The sequence below is a fragment of the Merops nubicus genome, unplaced genomic scaffold, assembly GCF_000691845.1.
Source record: "Merops nubicus isolate BGI_N331 unplaced genomic scaffold, ASM69184v1 scaffold16168, whole genome shotgun sequence".
NCBI lineage: Eukaryota > Metazoa > Chordata > Aves > Coraciiformes > Meropidae > Merops > Merops nubicus.
In genome coordinates, this window is record NW_008623965.1 from 13,235 (window position 1) to 41,218 (window position 27,984).

Sequence of the window (27,984 nt, forward strand, 5' to 3'; positions counted from 1 at the left end):
CATATGTCTGTGTACCTAAGCTGTATTGACCTAAGCATCTGACCAACTTGGGTGCCTTTTGAAATCTCAGGAGGCACCAAGCTGAGACTTCAAATGCCTAAATTCACTTTAAAATAAAACTTGAAGTGTTTATGTGGTGCAATTTAAGGAAAAGCATGCAAGTGATGGTTTGAGCACTTTATCAAGCTGCCTACACTTGCAGTGTCTTATGTTCTAGAAAAAATAAAGTGTTTTTTTCTAGAACAAAAAAAAAATAAGTACTTTGTCTAATGTGGACATCTGCAGTTGGACTTATGTGTTTGTCTCGGAATAACTGGAGCCCAGTTGCTGGAGTCTTGGATTATGGTATGTACGTAATCTTGTGTTTCAAGAAAGCACTTTCCTTGGAAAATGTAACTGCCCTATTAGTCAGTCAACAGAATAATCAAGGTACACATTATCATGTTGTTTGTGTATATGATGCCCCAAAATGTTTGGGTTTGCTATATTAAAGTGCTCTTGCTTCGGTTAAATACGAGGATTGCTCTCTCATTTAATAGCACTTGGGGTATCCTCAGTGATGTATTTTAGGGTTGCAAAGCAGAAACACTCTGTAGCAGTTCTCTGCAAAGCACCAAGCACTGACGCCTGCAGTTTTTGCCATGGCAGGCATTCCCAGCTCAGGCACCTCGCTGATACTGGTTTATATAAAATGGCTGACGCAGGCGGCTGCCATGCATCACAGTCTAATGATCAGGTCAGGAAACTTGGCAAGCTGCTTTTCCTTGAAAGGCAGGACTGCATAATACTATTCATGATTGCTGTTTGTTCAATAAAGTTTTCAGTCTTCCAATTTATTTACTTTCAATTTTGGTTTCAGTTCATTTAACCTTCAGACAACATTTGTGCTGTGTACTGCTTCCAAAAGGAGGGCTCCAGGAGCCCCTTGCTGCATTTATCTCTTGCTGTGGAGCTATGATGTCTGCAGTAATAAATGTATCTGGTTGAAATAGAAGTGATTAAGTTCTTGTGGAAATGTCTTCTGGAACAAAACATTAGCTTTTGCTTTCAAAGGGCAGATATTGCAGCAGATAGCACTTAACCTGGCCAAGGACAAAGCGTTATGTTTACACATCACTTTCCTGCCTGCCTCTGTGCAACAGCAGGGATATCTGCATTCACACGCTTCCACTTCTTCATACATCAAACCAAGTATCTCTACAGCACTGAAAGTGGCATGATTGTAACTATTGCTTTATTTTTAAACCCAGCCCACCCATCCTACCTATTTTTTTGTGATTTATTCCTTTGAGCTTTCAAATCTGAAAGATACAACAGAGGAAAGAAGAATTGGGTGGGCATTGTAATTTACACACTAGGGTTCTGTTTTCAGAGGCACCGGGTTACCTAGATGCACATTTCTGAACAAAATCCAAATTTGACCACCTTGCAATAATCCCTGGTTGTCCAGCTCAGAAATTCATATGAGATTTGACACCAATATTGTCATCTTTAAGTACGTTGTAACTGTGGCTGTTGCTTTTCACCTATCAGCAAGACCATACAGATCCTCATTTTACTGACTGCCTGGGAAAAAGCTCAAAGCCAAAAGATGAAACATGGAGAAGATTTCAGTTTGCTGCCCAAGTCGGGTAGACACACAGACTGCTTGTCCATCTGTGTGTATAGAGATCACAACAGAGGTCCCGCCAGCACTCTGGAAGTCCTGATGCGTTGCACAGGACTAAGTACTAGTGCAATAAGTTAATAATGACAGTTGAATCAAACCTTTGACAATAACTCAAAGATCTAGTGACTAAGTGCTCTGTATTTCTGTAATTTGAAGCTAATAGTAATAATGTCAGTAACTATGCTGATAGATGTCAAGTATGCATCCCTTACATATCATTTTGTATTCTCAAAAGTAGATTAGGCCTTAAGAAACTAATACTACATATTAATAAATGTGAAAATACAGAACAAATACCAAATTGTCAGCTCGCTCTTTTATCTGTTTCTTGGTTTCAAAGAGTCTGTTTGAAGATACCTCTATTTATGAAATATATTCTGCAAGTATACCATAAATATTTATCAACGCAGGTTTAACTTCCATTCATTTTAGTGATGTATAAATTGCAATTTTTTTTTCTATGAGTGGAATTTGGAAACAATACTATTTAAATATAAATATTAGTCACCTGGCAATACGAGCTAATTCCTTTTCCCTTGCATTCTGTCTTTCAGATTTGTGATAAAGAGTGGCATTACTACGTTGTCAACGTGGAGTTTCCCGTGGTGACGTTGTACATGGATGGCACGACGTACGAGCCCTACCTCGTGACCAACGACTGGCCTATCCACCCGTCACACATAGCCATGCAGCTGACAGTTGGGGCTTGTTGGCAAGGTAATGGGCCAGCAGAATTATGGATTCAGACTGAAAAGGACCCTATTTGTCTAGCTGATTGCACAGTAAATAAATTACTAAAAGGTTGATGGTATAAAATTAGAAGTAAATCCAGAGTTAATAATGAATCAAGTTCAAGGATAAAGTGGGTGGGATGGTTAACAGACTTTGCATTTCCATCATCTGTAGAAGTGCTGAATACAGTTTGTGTATTTGTCTTTTGTTTTCACTTCTTTTAATTGTTTCCCTTGTCCTTTAGCTTTAAGCAAACTATTGAAATATTACTCTAAAGAACTCCAGCTATCTCCTTTCAGTCTCTGCCTCAAATTTCTTTTACAACTCCTGGACCAATCTTGTGCTCTTCACATTGAATGTATAGCACCAGTAATTTCACTAATTTAATCACTTCACCCTGTCGCAGACCAGATGTAAAAGTGAGAGTAAAATAAAACTAAGTCATAACCCCAGAGCCATGTCAGCATGGACCTTTGCTTAGCTAGTACTTTTTCCTGTTTTCTATCACCTTGTTTGCCAGTTTGATCTCAGCTCATTTACAATAAGTTATCTGCAAAATTTGTACATCCCATGCATGGCTGAGCTCAGAAGCAGATCCAGCTGTTAATTGTGAGTGCCTTGGGGTAAAGCTCTCATCTTTACTTTGATGAGAAGATGCAGAATAACGCCTTGCTAATCCTCAAGCCAGGATTCGATAAGTTTTGAATATTGATCACTGAGATAGGCATTATGATAGCTTGCTAATCAGCATGACACTAATTCCATATATTTGTAAAAGTATGGACTGATCCTTGTCTAACTGCTATGTGCACATGTAGGCTTCCGTCTCTATAGGATGATCTTTAGGTGTCATGGAATCATGGTTCATTGATGCTAAACAGAATACATTTCATTTTACTCTAAGGTGCTAATACGCTAAGAGAATATTACTCTTTTTTCAGCTAAAAATACATAGTGAAATACTTTTCAAACTTTTCAGAAGCCAGAACTTCTGTTTAGCCAATTTGATTTACATTAATTTTCTTTTTCTGATCTATTTTGTTTTCTTATATAGTTTTGGTGCAGTATTTTTAAAACAAAGTTCCAGAGTTAACAAATGCAGATGAAATTCATCAATGGAGTAGATTCAGTTCTTTCCAGACATGAGCAAATGCAACAGGGACTATGAATAATCATCAAATATCCCATTCTGAAAAATCACCATTTCTCAGTAGCCACACTAAAGAAATTTTAATTTCTTACTTTATGTTCATTTCTATGTTCTGCATAGGTCTACATAAATATTTTTGTGCATTATACAAATAAAATTTCTGTAGCATCTGCATTTGTTAACTCTGGAACTTTGTTTTAAAAATTATATGGAGATTTCTGTGGGTTTCAACTACCTCCAAGGCAGATGAATACAATGAGAATAATCTTGTTTTCTTTACATCTTTTTATCTCAAATTCTTAAGAGAAAGAATTAAGGTAAAACTTGTTATATAGGCTCATGGTAAATTTAGACCACAGGCTATATTTATTATTTAAGCTGTTAAATAGGAAGTAGCAATTATTTTCAGACATTTTTAGCTTTACCTTGAATAATTTGACAGCTTAATGAATTGCTGTTCATTCTTCTTCCTTTTTGGTGAAATATCTGGTTTAAGCTACTGAATTTTTTCCTATTGCTGCTATCAGTACTTACTGTGAGATTGTGTTGTTGATGTTTTAACAGTGTGAGAAATGGAATTTGTCAAAAGTAAAACCAAATATTTCCATCTCATGAAAATGTCAAGATCTGGCCTAGATAGTGTGCTAAAGATTCTGATACACTGCCATGTGTCAGGCAGAAAGGTGAACTTTTAGTGCTTATATGAAGCAATATTTAAAGATATTGCTTTTGGCAAAGCTTATCTTTTGATAAGTTTGTTTTGATCACCTCAAACTATTTTAAATTAATATTATGGAAAATGTTAATAAGCTTCAGCTCTGTTTCACTCTGTTGAATTGCAGTTATTCAACATATAACCTCAATCTATTCCATCCAAAATGTTAATTTTCAAAATCCATATATTTCAAGAAAAAGTGGATCTATCAAGCAATTTGACTTTAAATGGTTTCAGTGAAACTGCCAGCTGGGTCTACCCAAAATAATACATTTTGGACAGTAAGAATAGTCTAAAGCTTTAAATTTTCAAGTCATTAGAAAACTGCCTGACAACCATCTACAATTTCTTTCAGTAAAGATATGCTGTGATTTTGGTGTCATAAGCCATTCAGGGGAGTGCTTGTTAAGAGGATATGAGGAATTTCTAGCTCTATTTCCTTCCTGTTTCATCAAAGCACTGGCAGGATAGGAACACAAGTTCTAACCTCTTCCTTCAGAAAGGACAAGACTTTTTTTTCTTGTCTTTACTAAACCATTTTATAGTTCTGAGTCCCCAGTATCCATTTATCAAAGTCAAATTATTTGAAAAACAATCTCAACTTGGACAACTAAATGAACCAGAAGAAAAAAACACTCCTTTTTCTTACCATGCCAGTTCTGATTTGATCACAGCAAAAAGTAAGTCATCGTGACTTAAGGACTGGTGGGAGCAGGAAGAGTGTATTTAGAGAGCAAAGCAAAAAAGTAAAACCAGAAAGAATTGTAATTTAGTCTGTAAGCACTAATAGGAAAATCTGCTCCTGCTGTGAAGAATTTACCCTTTCATATATGACAATTTTTAGGTCTGGTCTGGAAACTGGGAATTGTTCTGCTGTTTCTCTAGCAATCTGAAAATCCTCCAGGTTATGAGATAGGTGACCCTGTCAGTCCCTGGTCTTTTCATCACCTAATTCACTGGTCCTTATCCTGAGGTTACACAGCAGGTATCATGCTTGCACCTCCTTCTTGTCTTTCTCAGGGTTGTCATGCAGGAGTCTTGGACACAGAAAGAGAATTCTTTTCTTTCAGATTAATATTTCCTCGTATTAATATTTCAATTCCAGAGTAACTCTTTTCTGACTTTTATAGCCTTGTTTATAGCACCCATTATAAAAAGTTAAGTTAGTTTTTATTTCTACCTTCAGCTGTTGAAGTGAAATACAAGAGCGGACAGTGCTCTTTTCCTGACTCTAACATGAAAACAAACCAAATGTGCAACTTCTCAAGCTTTTTCTTTTTTTTTAACATCAGCATTGCAGCTGTAACAGTCTTCTGCTGACCACTTGCCCAATATAAACTGATATTATCATTAACAGGCAGACCAGCAGCCAAACTCCTCCCTCCACTCCTACATCACACATCAGAGACCCAAAGTGCCAGACAACCAGAGGGAGGAACAAGTCAATGCCCTCACCCACCACAGTGGACACAAAGAAGGGAACAAGCCAGGCAAGGAGCCAAGCCATGGGACATGGCAGCAGCCAGGCCATGAGCCCAGTTATATAGCAGGGACTCAGAGACAGCTTCATGTTCTGTCCCTGACATCCTGGGAGCTTCACTTACTGTGAAGAGTCAGGGAGCCCTTCTAACACCCACACAGCACACCCACCAAACTCCCAACTCCACCCCAAGCAGTCAGCTCCTATAGGGGTGGCTTCTTGCCCCACCTCCAAATTAATGTGGAAGGAGGGGGCACCTGGTGGTGATCTCCTCATCAGTTCCCACCCAAGGCTGGCCAGGCCCTGGGTGAAAACAAATCAGGAGGGCCGTTCTTGCCTGGCTGTGGACATCATCCATATGCCCACCCTCATTCAGAGCTGGGGGTTTAAACCCCAGCGCTTCAAATGGGCAAGTCTCTCCTACATCTTTACCCTTGCTTTGGCAGTGTAAAAAGCATGCTCAATTTGTTTGTTCCTGATTTTATACAATATTTATTTAAAAGATGTGAGTTAAGTGGTAGGACTCTCCTAAAAGGAGGAAAAATTACCCTCTTCCTGAAGAGCAGTCTCTTGTCTCTGGGAACAAGCGGGTGTTGGAGGCAGAGGTTAGGTCCCAGTGGGCAGATGGGAGCCTGGGGACATGCAGAGAGTGAAGATACCTGAGAGAGCAGAGTCAGGCTTTAAAGGGAACAGAAAAGAACCTTCCTGGAGTCTGTCAGGCACTGAGTAAAGTTCACTGAAATTCACAAAGTCACTCAGTTACCTAAAACCAAGCCCTGGGGATGGTTTCCAGCTTTAATGACACGTTGGGCATGAGGGGAGTTATATGAAAAGATCTTTTTACATTTTGTTCCTGCATAATCAATACAAATTTTCTATACTTAAAATCAGGTATTCTGGGTGTTACTCTGGTATAATCTTCTGTTCTTAATTTTAAAATCTCGGTTGTCTCTTCAGGGAGCTCATTAAAGGCTAGATTTAGGCAGTGCTACCTCATTGATTTAGGGTCTTATCACAATAGTTAGTTAGAATAGTTAATGGTTTGGGTTTTTATTTTATTTTGTGTAGTTCATGTTTCATACTGCTCTACTTTAGGAGAGACAGTTTGTTTGAGGGTGGGAGTTAAAGCATTAGCTTACTTATTAACTTACTTCTTAGCTGTGAGCTCAGTGATGCTAGGCCTGGAAAAAGGGAGTAGAGACTACAGAGCTAAGCAAGGTGGACTCTTAGTGAGCTAACTGGGGTGGAAATGAGGAGTTGGGAGTGCTAGTACAGCTAACTCACGAAGTTAGGCCTTTATGTACCCTGGTAAGATTTAACAGCTCTCTCTGCAGATACTTAAGGTTTAGGATATAACTTAATTTTACCTTCTTTAAAAGGCCTTTTTTGTTCACATCAGTGATCTCACAGATGATTGCCAGCAGTGTGATTTTGATGTAGATGGGGTCATTTAGGTCCAAAGTGCTGTTCTCTCTCTAATGGTGAAAGAGATTTTATGGCAAAATTACTTCTTCTCAAGGGTATCTAAAGGACAAAATTGACTTGCTTGTAAGTGTGCTTCTCAGAACAAGAGACACCAAAAAGAACATGTGGAAAGTGTGACCCTGGCACTGTCTCTCAACCTCTGCCTCCCTGAAGGGATGTTAGAAGCAGACATGGTCCATCAGGGTAGGAGAGAGCTCCTCAGGGCTTAACTTCATCTCTCATTTCTACTCTTCTTCTCCAGCAATAAAAGTACTTCAGCTTTGCCCTTCCAGCCCAAGACTCTCAAGAGCTTTACAAACAATAAAGAGGTAACACAGCTCTTCAACAAAGTAGAATTACCCTTATTCTGTGAGGGTAAAGTACAGTATCGAAAGGGTATGTGAGTTTTCCTCAGGTCACTTAAAAAAAATCTTAATGACAGCAAGAATAGAATCAGACTTCCCGATCAGCCACAAGATTGTTCTTATTCTCCCTTTTAGCTTTTCCAATCCTGCCTCATTCTCCTAAGTGCTACAAACAAATTAAAGTTAGCTTGTCCTGGATCTGCACTTTCCAGGAGCTTACCCTTGTAAGTTGTCTTCTGAGTTTGTTATTTTGGATTTAGTTTATCTGAGGACATAGCACATAGACACTTTTACAGAGTGAGAAATTTTGTCCATTAAATGAAGGTTTTCTCCACTCTGATCCCTATATTGCTAATTATTCTGTGGCAAAAGCAGCCAGAGGAAGGGAGCAAGTTACATGATTTGGCAGTCTAATCGCTTTTTGTACCACAGGCTGCAAACAGGCATCCTCCAAGTTTCTCTGAAAAGGTAAGGTCTGGAGTTTGAACACTTTCCCTCCTAAAATGGCTTTTTTCTTCACGTGTCATTCCTAAAGTTCTGTCAGGAAGGTAGTGACACAAGCTAATGACTTGTCACAAGGTTATATTGTAGTCTTACCATGACTGTAAGTCATTATATTTAGTAATGCCACCCATTTTAGAGTGTCAGAGTTTCACAGTGTAATTATGCTGGCCACATTGTGCAGGGGAAGGTCTTTAGGAGAAGCCTGTTTATAGGCAAGCTGTTATCATGAGTATAGCAGAAGGCCATTGTAGTTCCTGGGTTTAGGTCATCTCTGTTTTCTATTCCATTTTTCTTCTGTATTCTTCTGTCATTTTCCTCTTTCCTTAACCTAGGCTGGAGGCCAAATTTTTTAGCAAGCTTAACCTTGTTAACCTTACACGTCAGCACTCTGCTGACATATCAGTCACAAAGTTATTGTTAAAGAACTGACTTACTATTGAAGGCTGGAAGAATGGTAAGAGTTAAAAATTGGAGAGAGATCAGATTGCTGAGAGACAAGTACACTGTGGACAAAGTAGCAGCAGCAGCCTGTATGGCTCAGCCTTGGACCTCCCCCCAAAATTAAGATGTTCAACAGGTAAAGAATACCCCCAGCCACACATTCTAACACCAGTGGATTATGTCTCGGGGGCTGACATAGCTTGCACCAACCTAAGGCCTCAGTGGAGTGACACAAGCAGAGTAACAAGAGATCACCAGGGTAGATGTCAAGGTAATGTGCTGCTCAATATCTGGATCCTGATGCTTCTGTTGGCATGGGAGGGTTCTTTATATCTCCCTTCTCATCAAAACCAAGATGGAGCAATTTCAATGCACTTCACAGACCTTGGCTGGAATTTTAGCTGTGGCACAAATACAAACATCTGTGGAAGGTTAGTTTAGAAGGGTGTTTTTCTTGGGGAGCTGAATTTGCATTCAAATCCATCACTAATTCAGCATAGAGATATATCCCTTATTCAATTAATTAATTAATTAATTGGTGCACCAGCACAAGAACGTTATTTGGAGAATAGCAATACAGGGGGCTTTGGCAACATTACCATCACTTGGACTGTGATCTACTCTTAGATACATGAGACTGTACCATTTTTCTGTGATTGTCATCATTTCCCATGGTTCCTCTAGAAATAAGAAAAATGTATTGGCTTAATTGTGAGAGATTATAGAGTGGTTTTCTTATCTCGAGAAAAATTATCTTAGTGTAAGTTATATCACTTGTGGTCTATGTATCTGTTGCACAGAGACAGATTGGCATAAGCTATTTAAAGAGCAGGTAGCCCCTAACGTGCTCTATACTTGTTTTACTTCAGATAATGCTTTAAAGCCCAAAGCTGTCTGTGGGAGGTCATCAGGTCATGGTATCTACCAAGATCAGGGCCAGACTTAAATAGTGCCATGCTTGATGAGTAATTTTCTGACTAATTTTTGTCTGAATTATATTTAAAAAAAAAAAACAAAAACAAAAAAAAACAACACCCCACACACTAAAACCTTTCTGTGCTGAGAAGCATAAAAACTTGAGTCGATAACTAGGACTACTCCTGAAAGCTATGTTAGGTTTCATCCTGTTTAACAGCCAATCTACTTGTCTGAATTAACCCCAGCTCCCAAAACTACCATAATAAAAAGCTGGGATAAATTTGGGAGCTTGGACCTGACACCTTCAGAGACAGGAAATCTCGCACTGCTTCCACATTCACTTCAGTCTTTATGTTGGGTCCCTGAATAATCGGTCACTCCTTAATTATCTGGCTCGGTGTCACCAGAGTCTATAATGCCTTAAGAGAATCACATCTCAGCTGGTTATTCTCTTGATTCATCCTTTCCAGTGAAAACCTCATGGTGCTTAGTCTGTTCTGATAATTACTTGCTCATTATTAGGATAGGGCAAAAGGCCTAAAAGAAGATCTCTGAGCTCAATAAAATCCCTTGTTTGACCAAGAGGCACGATTGTTCTGTGGAGATTGGTCAGTGAATGCAGACACCACTGTACATCTCTGAAGTCAAACCGATACAACTGTAAAATTCAACGGCAATCGAATTCTGTCATGCTGCATTTCACCCCAATGGGAAATTAAAAACAAAACACATGCCAAAACAAAACAGTGCCATGAAATGGGCTCCTTCTCTCTTTGTTTTGGTGTCAGTGCTGAACTTGTTCACCTCCACCATCAGTCACACTTCGCAAAAAAGGAAAGTAACTCAGAAAGACTTTATCAAGGTGACCCTGGGTAACGTTTTGGTGGGAGGGACCCCTTTTCCCCTTAGCGCCCATGCTGCACTACCTGCTCTGCATTGGTACAGTTCCAGACAGAAGAAATCAACACCAGCACAGCAGAAAAATATCAGACCAGAAAATAGTTATTTTAGCAAGTGAAAAATGTGATGCGTTCTACTTTGACAATGACTGAGCAGTGAACAGCACTGTAGTGAATAATTATGTGTGTGAACTGTTCATCTGGATGCCTCCCATAGTCTGTTGACACCATCTTCCTACTACGAGGATTGAATTAATGCCAAAAAGCCAACATCCATCCTCCTCTATCTGCCAGACTTTGGGAGTGGATGTACGTGCTGGGTCAGGTGGGAAAAGCTAGGCACAGTTTTATCATCAAGGTCTGAATAACACTGTGGCCTGTGTTGCCTCACAGCTGTGGCGCTGACCACAACATTTACATTTAAAGAAGGGAAAAACCCCAGCAGCTTCAAAAAATTGTTGTGCAAGGGTCTGTAAGGAGAATAAGCGATGTTGTTCAATAGTAGTGTTTTTGTGTTACCTAAAATTCCTAGTAATTCAACCTGATTCCCTGACTGACAGCAGGGAAGGTTTTGTTTTCCTTTGTTGGTCGCATCACTCAGCTAAGTCTTCACTAATTAACCACCCCTCAAGAATTAGCACCCAAAGCAATAAACATGGAGCTGAGTGAAACAAAGCATGTAACACAGCTGAGGAGTAGGTTTTCTTATTCTCTCAGGTGTAAGAAAGGGCAGAAAGACCCTTACAGAAAAAAATCCCATGGAGCCTGCTGGGGCAGTCTAGGTTAACTGGGTGGCCTGACCTCTGGGTAGAAACTGGCACATGCTGTGTTACAGAGCACTATTTTTCACTGCAAGATGACACTGGGAAGTAGAAAAAAAAATAGAATACTTAGATTACCTCACTGGAGCTCCACTTTGTTCTCTGAATAGTTGCTGTGGAGGCTTGTGTACTCTGTTTAGGTCTTCTTCATTATCTCCAAAATACTGTTGCTTCAGGCTCAGTTTGATGTCCAAACCAAGAGTTAAGTTCAAAATGCCTTGAAGCAGTAAGAGCTGTTGGACATTGGGCTTATGCCTTTTCCTCAGTTGTTTCATAGCTTGTGCTAATTTCAGTGATGAGTCAAATTCAGATGATGGACCAGAGCCTTCCTCCTGCCCAGTAAAGTCAGTGGCTCTGAGCTGCCTGTCAGCTGTGCGTGGGGCTGCACAGGCATGAAACGGATCATGCTCAGGATCTCTAGTTGGAAAGAGCATTACTTAGAACTGAGCCTGGATAATGTTCCATAAAAATGTTACTATCGGCATTAGCTTCAATTACACACTGTGCTTTAATATGCTACAGAATTACAATTTTCATACCGGATTAAATGTATTTGTACTCATCTAACACTAGGAGCTAAGAACTTTAGAGTGACTAGGACTTGGAGATTGGCCTGCCTGGGCTAAATTTGCACCCACTGAGAAGCTGAGATCAAATACATGAAGACCATTAGATTGCAGAAGCAGAAAGAGAGACGTCATTCAAACATTCTAGAAACAGGCATGACTAAAATGCTGATACAGAGGGCAGTAAAAGAGCCAGTTGCTGATGATTTTCAACTTATTCTGACAACCTTTCCTTCTTACATTTTCAGAGACTGAAAAACTATATTCCCCGTAATTCATTATATCAAAGCTAGAATATAGGATTGTAGCAGATTTGCTTTAGGCCATTCCTTCAATTTTAGAGAGAGTTTTGGGTTTTGCATCCTGATTTTATTGCACTGGATTTTGTCCATTTGCAATCTAATAATTACTGGCAATTGAAACCCATCAGCAAGCTAACATATCCTGCTGATCTGAGAAGCTTCTGAAATGCTGAGGTGGAAGAATATCAAAATGTCAACAGGCTGCAATTACAAGCCACTGCAATAAGCATCAGATATAATGACTTCTCTTCACCTTCCAGGATGAAATTGGCAGGTATATAATTTTGTCTTTTAACTCTGGCAAAAGGTGCTTATGGAAGGCTTATTTAGCAGTCTATTTTCTCTAGTAAAGTATGAGGTAGTGTTCTTTCCTGAAGTGCTCATGGGTTTTTTCTTACGGAAAAAGCTAGTATTGACACTGCCCTGGGTTAACAGGCGTGTCTGTGTAAAACACATACAACACTGAGAAGAACACCAGGTTGTGGTTAGTAAGTACTTCAGACAATAGCAGGAGTTCCATGAAAAGCAACAGGGATGGTCATGGTCTGTGGTGGTGTCAAGTTTAGGCAGAAGGTGTAAAGAAAAGGCCTGGTTTAGCCTGGCAAAGAAGGGAAGACGTGGCCATATTTTGACAGCTCACATTCCCTATTGGGAATAAACTTCCAACTCTAAGACTCAGTGGTCATTGGAGGAGGTTGCCTGGGGAGCCTCTCTCTTCAGGAGAGTTTAGAACAGCTCAGGCAGTTCTCAAGAATATCCAAGCCTGGATTACCCTGTTGTAACCATGGGCAGAGTTTTGAAGATTTTCTCTGCTGACACAGTATAAGGCTAGCTAGTGCCAGCTATTTTTAACTCACTATCGTTTTTTTTAAATACTTACTTTTTTTACATAGCAGTTGATAGCCTCTCCAGAAAAAAGATTACATCATGTCCTTTATAGTCCAAAACTGATCTACACAACTCCACAAACCCCAACCTTAGCCCTGTGAACAGGGTAAGTATGTAAGCCTGTTTTTCAAATACTCACTGGTTTTGTGCTGCCTGTATTTGCAGAGATTTTAAAAGCTTGTTCCTTGAAACACTCATATTCTCTTCCATGTTTTTATGTTAGAGATAAGCCAGATGACTTACATGACAGATGACTTTACACCAGAATTATACATCTCCAGGATGGTAATGCCTCCTTGTAAGACCAGCAATTTTTAAGACAGGGCTTAGGCACAAGGAATACTCTGGTATTCAATGTGGTTTATTGGCAATTACTCAATCATTGCAAATGACCTAGTGATGTAATTGGAAGTGCTTTGTCAATGACACAAGAGAACTAGTCCAAAGTGAAAGAACAATCAACCAATCAACCAACAAAACAAAAAAACCAAAAACAAACAAACAAACAAAAAAAAAACAACTCATCCAAACCTGAAATTCCTGTCCATGGATGGAAGCACCAGTCATGTTGCTCTAAATCTTCACTTCAGCTGGTTTATCCTGCTTGTTTCAGGCGGGCATAGCCACAGCACTGAATTCTTTGTTCTAGCTTCTTGTCTAGTCCTTTATACATTTTAATGAGATAGTTTCACATTCAAATACATTAGCTTATCTGAGTCTGCTTCTTATTTTGCGTCTCCTCAGAACTGTTAAGATCTGCTGGCAGACCTACTGTAGGTTTCTGAATTTCAAAGCTCCAGGATTAGTGGTGGTGTTTTAGCCTTGGCACTTGCTGTCTTCAGAATTCTGTTAGGGATATAAGAATTTGAAGCTTCAAAGCACAATGTGATTCCCTTCTTCTTCTGTAAGTTCTTATATGGTTTTCTTTCTTTGTCTCCTTCTTAGGGAGAGGTTTGCTTTTTTGCGTGGGTTTTTTTTTGTAATTTGGCTTGCCTTTTTCTGTCCAGAAACATTGCTGCTGTATTAGTGGTGACATGTGCTTTTAAAGACAATGTCAACAGATAAATATGATAACATTTTTGCTGAAAAAACAGTGACTCCACAATGCACTATTTATTCACCAAATAATTGTCTTGGTAAGTACAGGAAAGGATGAAATTACAACACAAACTAATCCTGCACTTTAGCTGTTGCATACATGACATTTTCTATGAACTCGGAGTTTTCCCTATAATGGACAAATGAATGAAAGAGTGGAGAAGAATAATCTCTCCTTGAGGATCTTTCTTTGGGGTAAAAAGAGAGAGGCAGTTTGTGCTGTAGTGTTAACAGAAAAAGTATAAAACCTGTCTCCTTCTATGAAGAACCAGCCTGCAGGGACACCTTTTTTCCCTCAGTACACCAGTGTGTATTCTCTTCACTATATAAAAAAAAAAAAACAACCCTTGAGTCTTCTTCGCTGTGCTTATACTTCACAGACTAGAAGTGATGTTTTCGAGGCTTTTAGGTAGCAACATCAGCCTAAAGAAGATTTGCCATTTCATCCCTATCCTAACCCAAATTCACACACAAATCTGCAAGTTAAAGTTCCAGCTTGATCTGGCTTGCCTGGCAGAAATAGGTTGTTCGACACTAAAGCTACAAACACTGTAGAGATGAGTTATCTACCAATTACAGCAGCTTATCAACTGCTAATCCAATTAGCCTGCATGGCTGCAGCGTGGCACGGCTCTGAGTCCTCTCGGCTCAGGGCAGGCAGTAATTCATGTGTGCTGCTGTGGCTGACACTTGCAGGGAAGACAAGCTCTAAAGTTTCTCCTGGAGGAGGAGAGGTAAATCACTAAATATGCCCCGCGGAATTCAGCTGCTATGATCATTGGTGCAGGCAGAGTGTAATCACGTTGTATTGACAGCCCCTAAAGATCCATCTTCCTCTGAAGGTGCCTGGAGCGAGCCCGAGCAGAGCATAGCTAGAGGTGCTAATGGCTCCTGCTGGCACGGGCTGGGCACTGCCCTGCACTCACTGCTGGGGTTCACTCCGTGTCCTTGGAGACACCCCTCTGCACAGAGCGTGGCAGTTTGCTTACCCAGAGCCAGGACTCTCAGCACACCTAAGAACTTCAGGTAACAGGTTTCGTGGAGGAGAAAGGCAGAGGCTGTGTAAGTGATCTTCTAACAGGAAACTTGCAAATACAGTTTCTATATAAACCTTTGACCTTAAACAATTTTTTAATTTGTGTTTGATCCCTTCAATAATCTCATCAATCCACTTTTTAAAATGTTGTGCTTCCTTGGACACAGGTTTAGGAAGCCATGTTTCATCTCACTATGTTATCACAGCTTTATAAACACCTAAATACTGGAAAACCACTGACAAAAATCTTACAGGCTTCTACCCAAAAATCCACAAAGCAAATCCACTTATCACAATAAATGGGATCTCAAATATACTTGGCTAAAATGGATATAAATTCCTTAAATGCATTAAAACATAAAGTGAATTATTAGATGCGTGGTTTGTGTACTGGTATCAATAATCATTTTATGTTTTCTGTTTTGCAGGAGGTGAAGTCACCAAGCCCAGGTTTGCTCAGTATTTCCATGGCAGCCTGGCCAGTCTCACTATCCGGCCAGGCAAAATTGAGAGTCAGAAAGTGATTTCCTGTTTGCAGGCCTGCAAGGAAGGTCTGGATATTAATTCTCTTGAGAGTCTTGGCCAAGGAATAAAGGTGAGGGATGAACTGACATCATCTTTGATAAAAATTTAGAGCTGATTTATGAAGTGGAGAGCCCAAGGTAGAGTACACACAGTACAAATGTACTCCCAGAAGCAATGTAATTTCCTATAAAGTCATGCAAAGAAAAAGCAGAACAGTAGAAGAGCTGTGACACTGCAAAGAAAAATGTTTCCATTATTGCAAAGCTAAATGCTCAGGAAGTAAGGTGCTGCTGCTATTTCAGAGTCCATAGGAATTGCCAGATCATGTTCTCATGTTTATTTTGGTAGTTTTAAAGAAACAGACATGATTCCAAAAATGCATTGAATTTTGATTTCAAGTAACTTTAAAGCAATGGAAAAAAAATGGAAAATGTTAAGTGGAATATCTTCCATCTATAGGCAACTCTGAAAGAAGTCCCAGTGCAATAGTATTGAAAAATTCAGAGTGTGTTTCCAGAGGAGAATGTTAAGGGAGGTGAAAATTGGCCAATAAAGAAACCCAAATTCAATAAATTAAAATTTTACATTTGCATATAAATTATTATCCATCTTCATTATGCATATGACTGTCTTTACTGATATAGTGACACTTTTTCTAAGGTAAAAGTGTAAACACTTTATAACTTGCACTGCTGGTACTTGCAACTTACTGATGTAAACACACCATCAAGCTGTTCCTGGCACACAGATACCCTCTTCCAAAGGAGCTGAGCTTCAGATTCAGACCAGGAAGCCTTTGCCTGCAGACTGTGCAGCACGTGAATCTGTGCAGGTGGTTTGTTAGTGGGGTGCTTTTCAGTGGGGAGGAGGATGGTGCTGTAACATGACCTAGAGCAGGCAGCAGAAGCAACTTGTACTACATTTTATTAGCTAAACCTTTTCATGGTACAAGGTGGGAGGCTGACCTGAAACACACACAAACGTCTGCTTAGGCAACAGGTTGCAGTCGTGTAGTGTAACTGATACCTTTGCTGAAAACAAGGGTAAAAATGAAAATGGAAAGTGCAATGGCAAGGCAAGGAGGGATTTTGCCAGCTCTGGCTTTCACACATGAACAAAACACCCCAAAGATTTTTTTTTTCTTCATCCTACCAAGCAGACGAGTATAGGAAACTCCTACATTGACTGCAACAGAGCATTCAGAGGCTAAGAACAATTTTTAAAAGTTAGCTCATCATTAATTAGTTGCAGAACTGCATTAAAGACAACAATAACGAGGTGAAAGAATATTCTTCCAAAGGCCTTTTGCTTGTTTTGGAGAAGCAAAGAGGAAATAATTAAACACTTTTTCACTTAGAATTTTGCTTTAGAGCATTTAGAACTCAGATACTGCAGGACCAGGAAAAGAATGCCAGAGCCACCTGTACAGAACTCTCAACACAATAAAAGGTTGTCCCTGAAATTCAGTGGACAAATACTACATGAAATACTTTCATGTTTTATTGAGACAAAATCCACAAGTTAAATCCAGAATGATGATTTCTGCAGGCACTCGGGTGTTTCTATTCTAAATTTTCTAGAAGCTGCAAATTAGAATCCTATGTTGTTGCTTCTCCCAGCAAAATGACATGAGTAATGGCTAATTTTAAAAGACAAAACATACAAAAAGCTGGTGGGATTTTTCTGGAATGCAAGTGTATATGGCTAGCAGTAAGTTCTTTCTGGGATTTTATGTGAATTAGAGCAGTGTACTCTTGGCCCATGGTGCTTGAAAGCATATTAATTCCTCCCCTATCATTACACTCTGAAACCTGACAATATTTGAGTAGTCTTGTTTCATGGGCTTGCAAAAAAATTCCTGTTATACCACCCACTGCTGCTCCAGCATGGGCGATTGGCTTCCTTACTGTACTAGCAGGGTGGTAGGGGAAATGAAGACAAGAGATTGTTTTCTGCCTTCTGTCTTTCACCCAACTTCAAAATATTTTCATTTTCTGACATACAGATGAGGCATGGTGAGATTTTTAAAATTACTGGTTTCATTTTTACTTCCTCAGCCAGCTCAACAGTCAGTGCAACAGCAGGAGGCAAAAATGAAAGGAGTACTCAGAGAGATTCTAGTAGGGTTTCTTACTGGGAAAGACCAAAAGAAGCTCAGATAAAAGCAAAGCAGTTGGCACCTGACCTTGAACAGAAGATTAATAAAGAGAAAAGGATTCTGGTGTCAAAAATAAACACACCTGACCTCAGACGAGGACGTGTGACAGTTGCACAGGTGATAGGTGCTGTGTGGCTGTTTACATGGTGCTTGGCAGATTTGATGTTGGCAGCCTGATGCTGGAAGGTGTTTCTGCTGGACACTTGGGACTCATGAAGCTTCACCCTTTAGCCACCTAAAAAAGAGCAGTGCAGCTGCAATACAGTTTCTGACATGGTAGTGTTGGGCTTTGTTGTTTTGTTTTGGTTTTTTTTTTTGTCTGCAGCCTAATTTTCAGCTATCTGTAACAGCTCTCAGAAACACTGCCTAAACTGCTGCTATTTTTAGCCTTTTTTAATGAGAAAGACAAAAATGGCTCAGATTAGGGCTTTCTCCAGTCCCTTTGGCAGCATTCCAGCTGTTCTGGCAGCTGAGCTATTAAGTTAACTAGCTAGCTAGAGGAGTCTCCTTTTGCTAATTTTATTCTCTACCATTGCTAGCTTACAGAAAGGAAAAAGGTGCTTATGCAGGCTGTGACTCCTGTTAGCCCTCCCCTCCGTTAAAAAATACCCTTCAGAGCTGTGACCTTCCTGCACAAGCTTTACACCCAGTCCTCATGTTCTGTCCAACTGAGAACCCTGTGCTTCATTCTGTCCTTCACAGTCTATTTGCTCTTTTGCTTTTTAACCTTTCTCATTGTAAGTGGAGGCAACCATTGTCTGTATACAATAGAACATCTTCATAAAATCAATACCCAGCTTTGGGGAGAGATTGCATGTGAAAGACGGGTACAAAAAACAGTGGGGTACAAAAACAAGGGGTTTTATCTGGCTTTATCTGCAATGCAGATAGCTTGCTGAGCCAATTAACAGATTTTTTAAAGATGGCATCAGGATGAATTATGATGAAGGGAAACCCACTTATTTGCTATGTAAATATAGTAGCAAAGTTTCTTGGTCAGCAAGGCTGTTTTGTGTTCAGTCCACTGGACTAGAGAAGGATCAGGGCTACCAGAATAGCCACAGACTTTGCCAGGTTTGTTGGCTCAAATGAGCAGCTGGCTGTGCGCAAGCAGCAGCTCTGTCTTAAATCATGACACCCTTATTGATCACAAGACTGAGAAAGGAGAATCCCCTTTATTGTGTCTGACATTAATGAAGATGCAGGAGGCAAATGTTATAATTGTTTTGTTCAGTCATGTTGAAATATATGTTGGAAAGATAGCCCAGGGTAAAACCAAACAGAAAGTGGGGGGAATATATTTCTGCATGCTGCTCTGGATTAAGCCAATATTTTAATATGGGGGATGTATTTAACCTAAAAAAGCCCTACAAAATAATGGTGACAGTGAGTTAAGGTTTTGAACTCTACAGCTACAGAAGTAGTATCAGTGACGTTGGTAAGGCTGGGCAAAGTACAGCAAATCAGGAAACATGTACATGTTTTAGGAATGAACATGTGGATTCAGCCAACAATTGCTACAAAGATTTTTTTTTTCTTAAATCATTAAGTTTTAAACCTACATCTGTGTAACATTCCTTTTAAAATGTCGTTTTTAATTCTCTGTACCTGGTACCTTAAATTCTAATTATACATTTCCCCTAGTATCACTTCAACCCTTCCCAGTCAGTCCTGGTCGTGGAGGGAGATGACATTGAGAATATAAATCAAGCTCTCCGAAAGGTCTCATATATCAACTCCAGACAGTTCCCTACTGCAGGTGTACGGCGTCTCAAAGTCTCATCTAAAGTCCAGTAAGTTTTCCTTTAGCTGAACTGATTAGATAGGAATCTTTTTAATGAATTACTTTTTTCTTTGAACATGTAAAACAATGAATTTTGACTAAATTGCATGGCTCCATCATACTTTTATGTTAGTGAGCGTAAAGGATGAATTTCATTTACTTTTATGCTGATTTACCTTGTGGTTTTCTTTTGATATTGTCCTTTTAAGAAACTTTTCTTCTTAATGTAATTTACTTGCATTCTGTTTATAGTTCAGAGCATGCAGTCTGGACTGAACAGTACTTGCATTTATTGCATTCTTATTTTAGTGTTCATTTAAAAAAGTTATAGTTTCTGCTGAGACAGCTAGAGCCATGACTTTTTAAAGCAGGCTTATTGCATCCAGCAGATGACATAGCTGCAAGAACAGCATTTGTAGCTATGCTTGAAATTATCTGTCTGTCTGTACCGCTACATGGCTGTCATCAGTGAAGTGCTGGTGCTGGGTGTTAAACAGAAATCCGTGTCCTGTTTTCACACAACGCCGCTGGCAGGGCCTGCACAGTAATGTCTCCAGCTCTGCGTTATCAAAGAGCCATCTGCCACTCCTCAGCTCCCCGGGGTGCCTCTCACTTACAGCAGATCACATGCCGCAGCAAAAGCTCATCTTCAGAGTCAAAATAAACAGCAGTTCTACAAACGCTCGTCTGTGGCACGTGTGGGTCTCACCGAGCACCAGCTTTGGTCTGGTGCTGTGGGCCGAGCACACCGAGTGCCTGGAGAGCCTCTGCTGGTGTGCTGTCACTGGAGCTGTCCCATCTGCCTGCCCCAGGGCTGGCCCCAGCCTGCTGCCAGCATGAAGTGAGACAGAGCTTGTCAGGAAACCCACTTCCAGAGCACAGCGCTGATTCGGATGGCAATGCTGATATAGGGCCCTCTGTCCCCAGTAGATACTGGGGGTGCCAGAGGGAATTCATGAAGGCTCCAGTTTCAATGGATCATTAGGGCTTTTTATGCACATATGACATGATAACCATATTATATCCATTAGATATCACTTTGAGAATTTAATGTGATGTTTACTAGTTAGTTGTTGTCATCTAAATCATTCTCTTTAACTGATCACTACTTCGTTAAACATCAAAATACTATTTTCATACTGACCTTACTGAAGACTGAGTTTGTCATGAGTCTGCTTGCAGAGCTGTCCCTACATGATTTCAGTTGTTGTGTTTGTGGGAGGGGATGAGAGGGGCAGAGCTGTCGCTGTCACTGTCACTGCTGCCTTGTGTACAGGTGGTACAGACACGTACACTTATGTCTGGCAGTGTCAGAGATCAGTCTGAGACAATGGAAAAGGCCGAGAGCCATCAGGCGGGGCTTGGGCAGTGTGAGTGCCACACACTCTCATGTGCAATGTGTTCCATGCAGTTAATGAATAATATATTTTTCAGATGTTTTGGTGAAGATGTCTGCATTAGTATCCCAGATATAGATGCGTATGTAATGGTGTTTCAGGCCAATGAGCCCAAGATTACAATAAGTGGGATGGACCACTTTGCTAGACCAGCTGCACAGTTTGAAAGTGAAAGAGGCGTTATTTTGTTACCTGACATCAGGATTGTCAGCACAGTCACTAAAATGGAGCATCCCGTGGATGTAAAAGAACACGACAGAGGTTTGTGGATTGCTTTCAAACATTATTATATATTGTGTAATGTGGCCCCTCACATGTTTCAAAGGAGAGTGCAAACAAGTAACACAAAGGCAGTCGCTTCACCCAGATTGTTAGGGAGCCCTAGTGCTGTATGGCCCTCAATAAAAACTTGAAAAATGTGTTAAATACTGATAGACCAGAATGTGCTTCAAAAAAAGCAGCTTTTCCATTTAGTGTCTGGCCTACTTCAGAATAATGGCTTTCCACTCTTCTTTACATATTCCACTGACTAACATATTTCCATTAGAATCTCTATTTGTAGCAGAATTTTGTTAATTGTACTGATAAAGTGGAAAGCAGTAGTTTACTAATAGTTGAAGTTTTTGACTGGTTTTGTTTCCAGCTCTGCTACTGACTGGTGAGTGATACTTAGAAAGTAATCTTCTGCCTCAGTTTCCCACCTATATAATAATTTTCAAAGTTTTTTTTTCAATTTTGCACTTTATTCTAATGCTGAACAATGTGTGTGCTATGATTTGACACTATGCGAATGTTCAAAAACATAAATGAGGTTTAAAATAATTGTCTATAAAGGGATCTTCTTTTTGGATGTTTGTGTGCAAGGTAAATGAAAAGCCCAGTAATCTCAGCAATCATTGCAAACTATTTGTTGGACTAGAATAAGCAGCAACTAGAGGTACATCCCTTGAAAAGATAAAATTGCTAATGATGTGCAAGTGTAGGAGCATGGATTCCCTGAAGCCCTGCGCTGTATTAATGCTGCTTATCCCTTGCCTGAAACTGCATCTGTCCTCTAAAGGCTGTATCGTATCATAATATCAACTGCAGACAATTACAGTGTGTAAAAAAATTAATTCCTGCATAATGATCATTATCTACCACTTAAAACAAAATACATGGATGATGCTCCATGTCCCTAAATGTTTTGACACCTTCAAAACTGTTCTGTGAATCAAGACTACTGCCCTCCAGTTAAGTTCATAAATTTCACCTATCCCGATTTGTCACAATACAATTATTGACATAATTACTGTTGTAGCACCTTGTAACCTGAAAAGCCTGAGTCTCACCTTGAACAGGAACACAGCATTTCTTAAAGTACATTTTAACTCCCTGAAAGTCAGGCACCTCCTAATGTGCCATCTCGTGTTTGTTTTCACTAAGAGTAGTTAAAATGGTTAGATAATAATTGGCTTTGGAATAATTGTGTTTTCAAGAGATTATTGAATTCTGAGTCTCAGTTCCTGCATTACAAGCTTGAATCACTATTTCCCTCAGCCCCGATATTATCTGACAAGTCAAAGACAGCCATAAATCTTGGCATCTATCTACCTATAGCTATTTTTCCACTGACTGGGAATTTACCTAACCTGATCACCCTGACTGTAAGCAGAGCTGCACATGGCAAGGCTGAGAAGGCTGATTTAATCACTGTGTGTGCCACAGTCCCGGGAACAGTTAGGTCAGGCAGTTGCCACAGGCAGCAGTATGACTGTGGCTCTGAGACCTTATTTACCTGCAGAGGGTCCCCGAAATGCCAACAGGCTGCTGCTCGTGCTGCCTCTGCAGAGAAATCAGCCAGCAGGTGAAACTGCTGCCCCTACCCACCTCTCCTGTTTGCCCACTGACAGCCAGAGCAGCAAAGCTGAGCAGTTCAGGCTTCTCCCTCGCTCTGCAGCCCAGCTCGGGCCTGTCTCTCAGCTTCCCATTAAATACTCCAGCTCACCAGCCTTAGGAATAGTCGGATTTGCCTACCCTGCAAATCTGAGTTGGCTCTGTATTTGTGGGTAAGTTAGAGCTCAGGTACTCAAATTCACCATACCCAGAGTTTGTAAACTAGGGCATAAGACTTTTCTGTCTGTGACCTTCCTTCCCCTACACCCTCTACAGTGAAATCTGCAGAATGGGCACTAAGTTCCGAGCTTGCAGTCGCGGTGTCTGCGGTGTCTGTATTTTTGGGTAAGTTAGAGCTCAGGTACTCCATACCCAGAGTTTGTAAACTAGGGCATAAGACTTTTCTGTCTGTGACCTTCCTTCCCCTACACCCTCTACAGTGAAATGTGCAGAATGGGCACTAAGTTCCGAGCTTGCAGTCGCGGTGTCTGCGGTGCTCGGGGGAGCTGCTGAAGCAGCCCTGCCAGACAGTCTGCTCTGAGGTGACCAGGGTATTAAAATATTAAATCAATATGCTACTCTTTTTCCAGCGTACGCACTGAAGGATAGTCAATGTACAACTCAATTTCTCCAAGTCACACAACACAGGATCTTGCCATTTATGCTAATGCCATATTCATAGATAGATGGCCATGTTCTTTGTAATGCAAATTCCTTATGGGCCACAGAGTACCTGAGAGAATCAGCCAAGCATAGATATATTGGACATGTATTTTTCCATTTTGGTTTTCCTTGAAAAAAAAGAATGAATGTGTGATACCAACCTGGTATCAATACAGCATTGACAACCAGAATTGTTTACATGAATTTATTTCCAGGATCAAATTTCAGTTTTCTACTTCCAGTGCTGTTCTTGAATGCCTTTTATTAGAGAGCAATATATTGTCTATCTATCTCACTAGGTCTTCATCATCAAACCACCTGAACAGTCAGGACAGTTCTCTTTTGATTTGCTTCATGTATGCTGTATTTTATATTGGCATAAAACAATTCAGCCATCTTTGCAAAAATTGAAAGCCCTGATGCAAAGCCTATTAAATATCTGAGCTTTTCTGTGATCATTTATCTTAGTTTCTTTCTTCTTTTTTTCATGGTATATGCTGCGTGTTCACAGCCAATAAACCAGTGGTATTAGAGGAAATGCTCCACAACTTGGATTTCTGTGATATTTTGGTCATTGGTGCAGAACTAGATCCTGAACAAGAATGTTTAGAACTAGATCGTGTGGAGCTTCAAGGAAAACATCTGGATGCCACAAATTCCACAGCAGGATATTCAGTCTATGGTATGTTCATGGACTTTGCTTTCCCTTATTTCTTCTCACCAACAATTTTATTATTGGAATGAAAAGACTAATGTGAAAGAAATTAGTCAAGAGGTCTGTGATGTACTAGCCATAAAATATTCCAAGGGAGTCATTTCTTGATCTCTACGTTTATCCTTTGGAATACAGCACAACATTAACTTGATCTCAGTATCTCTCCTGCTACTCTCCAAATAAGGAAAAATAGCAACACTGCTTTTTTCAAACATGGGGGGGTTCTTGTGGACCATCACAGTGGAATGCGGGAATGAGAGATTCTTATAACTCACTGACCAAGTCTTTGCTGTTGTATTTGTTCCTCTCCACTATTCATTTTCAAAAACTATTCTCACATAACTTAATGAGAATTAGCCAGAGGCTTGAACAGGGAGTATTTGATACATTGCCATTTTCAGGCCATTCTTGCCAAATTTTGTACTTTCTGTGAACACTTAACTTCTCCTGTAGAGAGCAGAGCATTTGTTACATGGCATCTCCTCGAGGTTATTTCTACTCTACCCCCATTTCAGGTGTGGACAGCATGCACAGCTACGAGCAGGTCCTCCGTCAGATTCGATATCGTAACTGGTACACTTCTGCCACCTCCGACAGGAAGTTCAGAGTCAAGTGCTCGGAGCTAAATGGACGTTACACGAGCAATGAATTCAACTTGGAGGTAAGCAATCATTGCAGTCACGATTTCTCCTCCAGCACTGAGGCTGAGCACTAGCCTTACCTTCAGCGACATTAAGTTTTCTTTAAAATATGCAAATGGCTGATACTTTCTGGTAACTATAATCAAATAAAGGAAAAATTCTAAGTTCCATTCAAATAGGAAGGTGACTCACCCTGTGGGCATTCCTCAGTGTGGGGGTCTCTATTCTGCTGCATATGTATGAGATGAACTCCACTAACACAGAGAATTACTCCTGTTGAAAGAGAATGGAGGCTCAGGTCATCATCGTTGTTTTTCCCTGACATAAAATCTCCTGCAGGTCTTTTTGTAATGTACGGAGCCAGCAGGCTTGGGATATAGAGCTCTTTTCAGTATCTCATCCCTTATTTTTCTCTTGTGCCAGGTTAATATCCTACACAGCTCCAACTCCAACTTCATGGGCCATGTAAATCATATGATAGTGCAACCACAGTTTCTCCAGCCTGTCCACCACCCGGAGGGAACCATAAGTGCTGTTCACAACTCAGGTATGTGACGACTTTATAGACACTGCACATAATGGTTCTGGCATGTTGGTATTTCCCTTGTGATTCAGCCTGGTCAACAAATAGAGTCCTGAAATCTATAGTTACAGCTTGTGAAACCTCACAGGGATCATTGCACAGGTATGAAAGAAGGTAACATTGAATTCTCTTCTTTCTGAGGCAGAGGTGCTTTGCAACGGAATACTGCTATCCTTTTCTAAAGCCTTCATTAGAGGTTGTGTGCTCTGACCCACATGGTTAAGAAGTTGTCTTGTATCTAGTATCCAGTGGTATGCAGGGTAATATTTATGCTCAGTTTGTCTTTGTACATCTATATATCCATGGTATATGAATTTTCTGCCCACCCTTTCCTGAGCAAAAGGAAGAAAAGCTTCTGTTTTTCTTATGCATAATTACTTCAATGCTTCTGTTTGCTGTTGTCCAGACCTCAGGCTGGAGCTCTCTAGAAAGAAGATAGGTCCAGCTAGCCATGGGCAAGGGGCATTAGTACATATTAAATACAGAATTTAGATTGACCTTTTAGACTATGTGAATTTAAATATATACCCAAATCTGAAAACTATTCAGTGAAGTTAAACCCAGGGCAGCTGTTCAAATGCTGGATTCTGAAATCCTTTTAGCTGAATGATACGTGTGTAAAGAAGCAAAGCTGATGTAAAGTCTATGTAGTTATAATCAGTTCTATACAGTTATGCTTAGAAAATTACTGTATTTTTCTGTATAATTGTACAGACTTTTTAGTAAAAGGAAACTGAATTTTTACAAATTAACTATTGCAAAAGGAACTTTTTCAAAACAAACTCTTTCTTCTTTAATATTGTTCAGGATTCAGAGTTCCAATCTTACAGGCAGGGCACAGCAATAACGTGGGGTACAGAACTACTATAGCTCCTGGACCTGCAGCACCTAGGTAGTGAAGGTACACAGAAAATGGCAGCACTTCTCTACTATCCTAATCATGGAACTGCTAATGGAAGAGTAGTTCAGAGAGATTTCTTCCTGTGACTAGGTGGAGGCAGAGGCTTCTGTGAGTGCAACAGAACAGCAAGGAAAATGTCTTGAATCCTCAAGAGTCTCCCAGGAAGGTTGTAACACAGGCAAATAGAGTGTGTTATTTCTTGGTGACTGAGATTTTAAATGATAGTACAAATGTTTGAAACCTTTGAAAATACAAGCTTTGAGCTATACTTTTTCTCACAAGTGAGGTTGTGCCTCAGCTGTAATCAGAAGGGGTGCAAGTAAGAACCTGAACCCTGTTGCAAAAATGCTTGTTTTGAAACAAATTGATTCTGCACTGATTGACTACTTGTCTTGTGTAATGAAGTGGCTCAAAGAGCAACTGTTAGGCATACTCACTTTTTAGTTGTGATTTATAATACTCCTTATAAGGCAGCTGTAAACATCATTCATGTATGCTCTGCCTTAGTAGGTGGGCACTTGTCAACATTTTCTGTAGGCCCAGGCACATGGCTGATTCTCAGTCCAAAGAATGAGGTGATGTGGAGAAAAAACAGGCAATATATTTAATGTTTTGTAGGCAGTTTGTTCCACAAATATAACCCCGTTCCCTTTTGTTCCAGTTGTTCCAAGCGTGGCTACTGTTGTTATCATCATCTGTGTGAGCATACTCATCTTCATCGTCACCTTGGGGGTCTACCGAATTCGGGCGGCCCATCAGCACAGCTCTGCAGACAGTGAAGGGAGCAAAGACAATGAGATGGACTGGGACGATTCTGCTCTGACTATCACTGTCAACCCCATGGAGGTACGTGGCTGAGGCACCAGGAGATGTGCCTGAGCTGTAGCTTCCTCAGCAGTGAGATTTAAGCCTCTTTCAGAGTACGTTTCTTTAGGCTGGGCAGAAGAGTTGTATGTATTCAGCACCCCCTCCCAGCCTTCCGCTCTGCATGCCATGATAATATGCAATTAAGTGCATAATATTTATTGTTGTGTGTAATTACTAACCAGGGTGGCGAGCAGTTCTTGGGTACAACACCACTTCCACCCCATCAGTATTTGCATCCTAGGTAGACAAGTTACTTTGGGTTTAAGTTTTTAATATAAACAGTAACACACTAAAAGGAGATGGAATGATCAGCAGTTTGAAGAAACTAACATTGAAGGGTTAAATTTTGGCAGCTTGACTAACAAAGATATTGCTTATTGGCATGCCATTCTTGTTACAGCAGATTTTGAATATTTGCTACTGAACTGCAACATATTTGATGCCTAATAGTCACTTAATGATGGAAAGCAGGTTTTCCCAGCACGTTAGTATTTCTAAATGTGGAGTGAATGCTCACAAGCACACAGCCACTGGCTGGCAAGGCAGCACTTTTCTTCCACTGTCTCTCTTTCGTTCTTTAAATGTACTGTAGAAATATGAAAAGCCTCAGCAGACAGAGGAGGAGAGTGAGGAAGAAGACATAGAAGATGAAGAGGAAGACACAACCAGTGCTGAATCAGATGAAAGTGAAGAGGAGGAGGAGGAGGAAGACGAGGAGGAGGAAGAAGTGGTTATCCAAAAGGGAGACAAACAGAATGCCACCAGGCAAGAGCAGTTGGAGTGGGATGATTCAACACTCCCGTACTAACAGCCCTCCAGCCATATTGC

General features: G+C 40.3%; 1 protein-coding gene across 1 annotated transcript; it reads left to right on the forward strand.

Annotated features, from left to right (window-relative positions):
• Window positions 1–2,223: 2,223 nt before the first annotated feature.
• Window positions 2,224–27,964, forward strand: LOC103777704 (calsyntenin-2-like; the record flags this gene model as incomplete). Its single annotated transcript, XM_008945264.1, has 9 exons — window positions 2,224–2,386; window positions 15,477–15,643; window positions 19,376–19,524; window positions 20,949–21,172; window positions 23,961–24,131; window positions 24,680–24,825; window positions 25,229–25,352; window positions 26,951–27,135; window positions 27,749–27,964. Coding segments are annotated over 9 exons (1,545 nt in total), but the record flags the coding sequence as incomplete, so codon positions are not given.
• Between the last annotated feature and the right edge of the window lie 20 nt (window positions 27,965–27,984).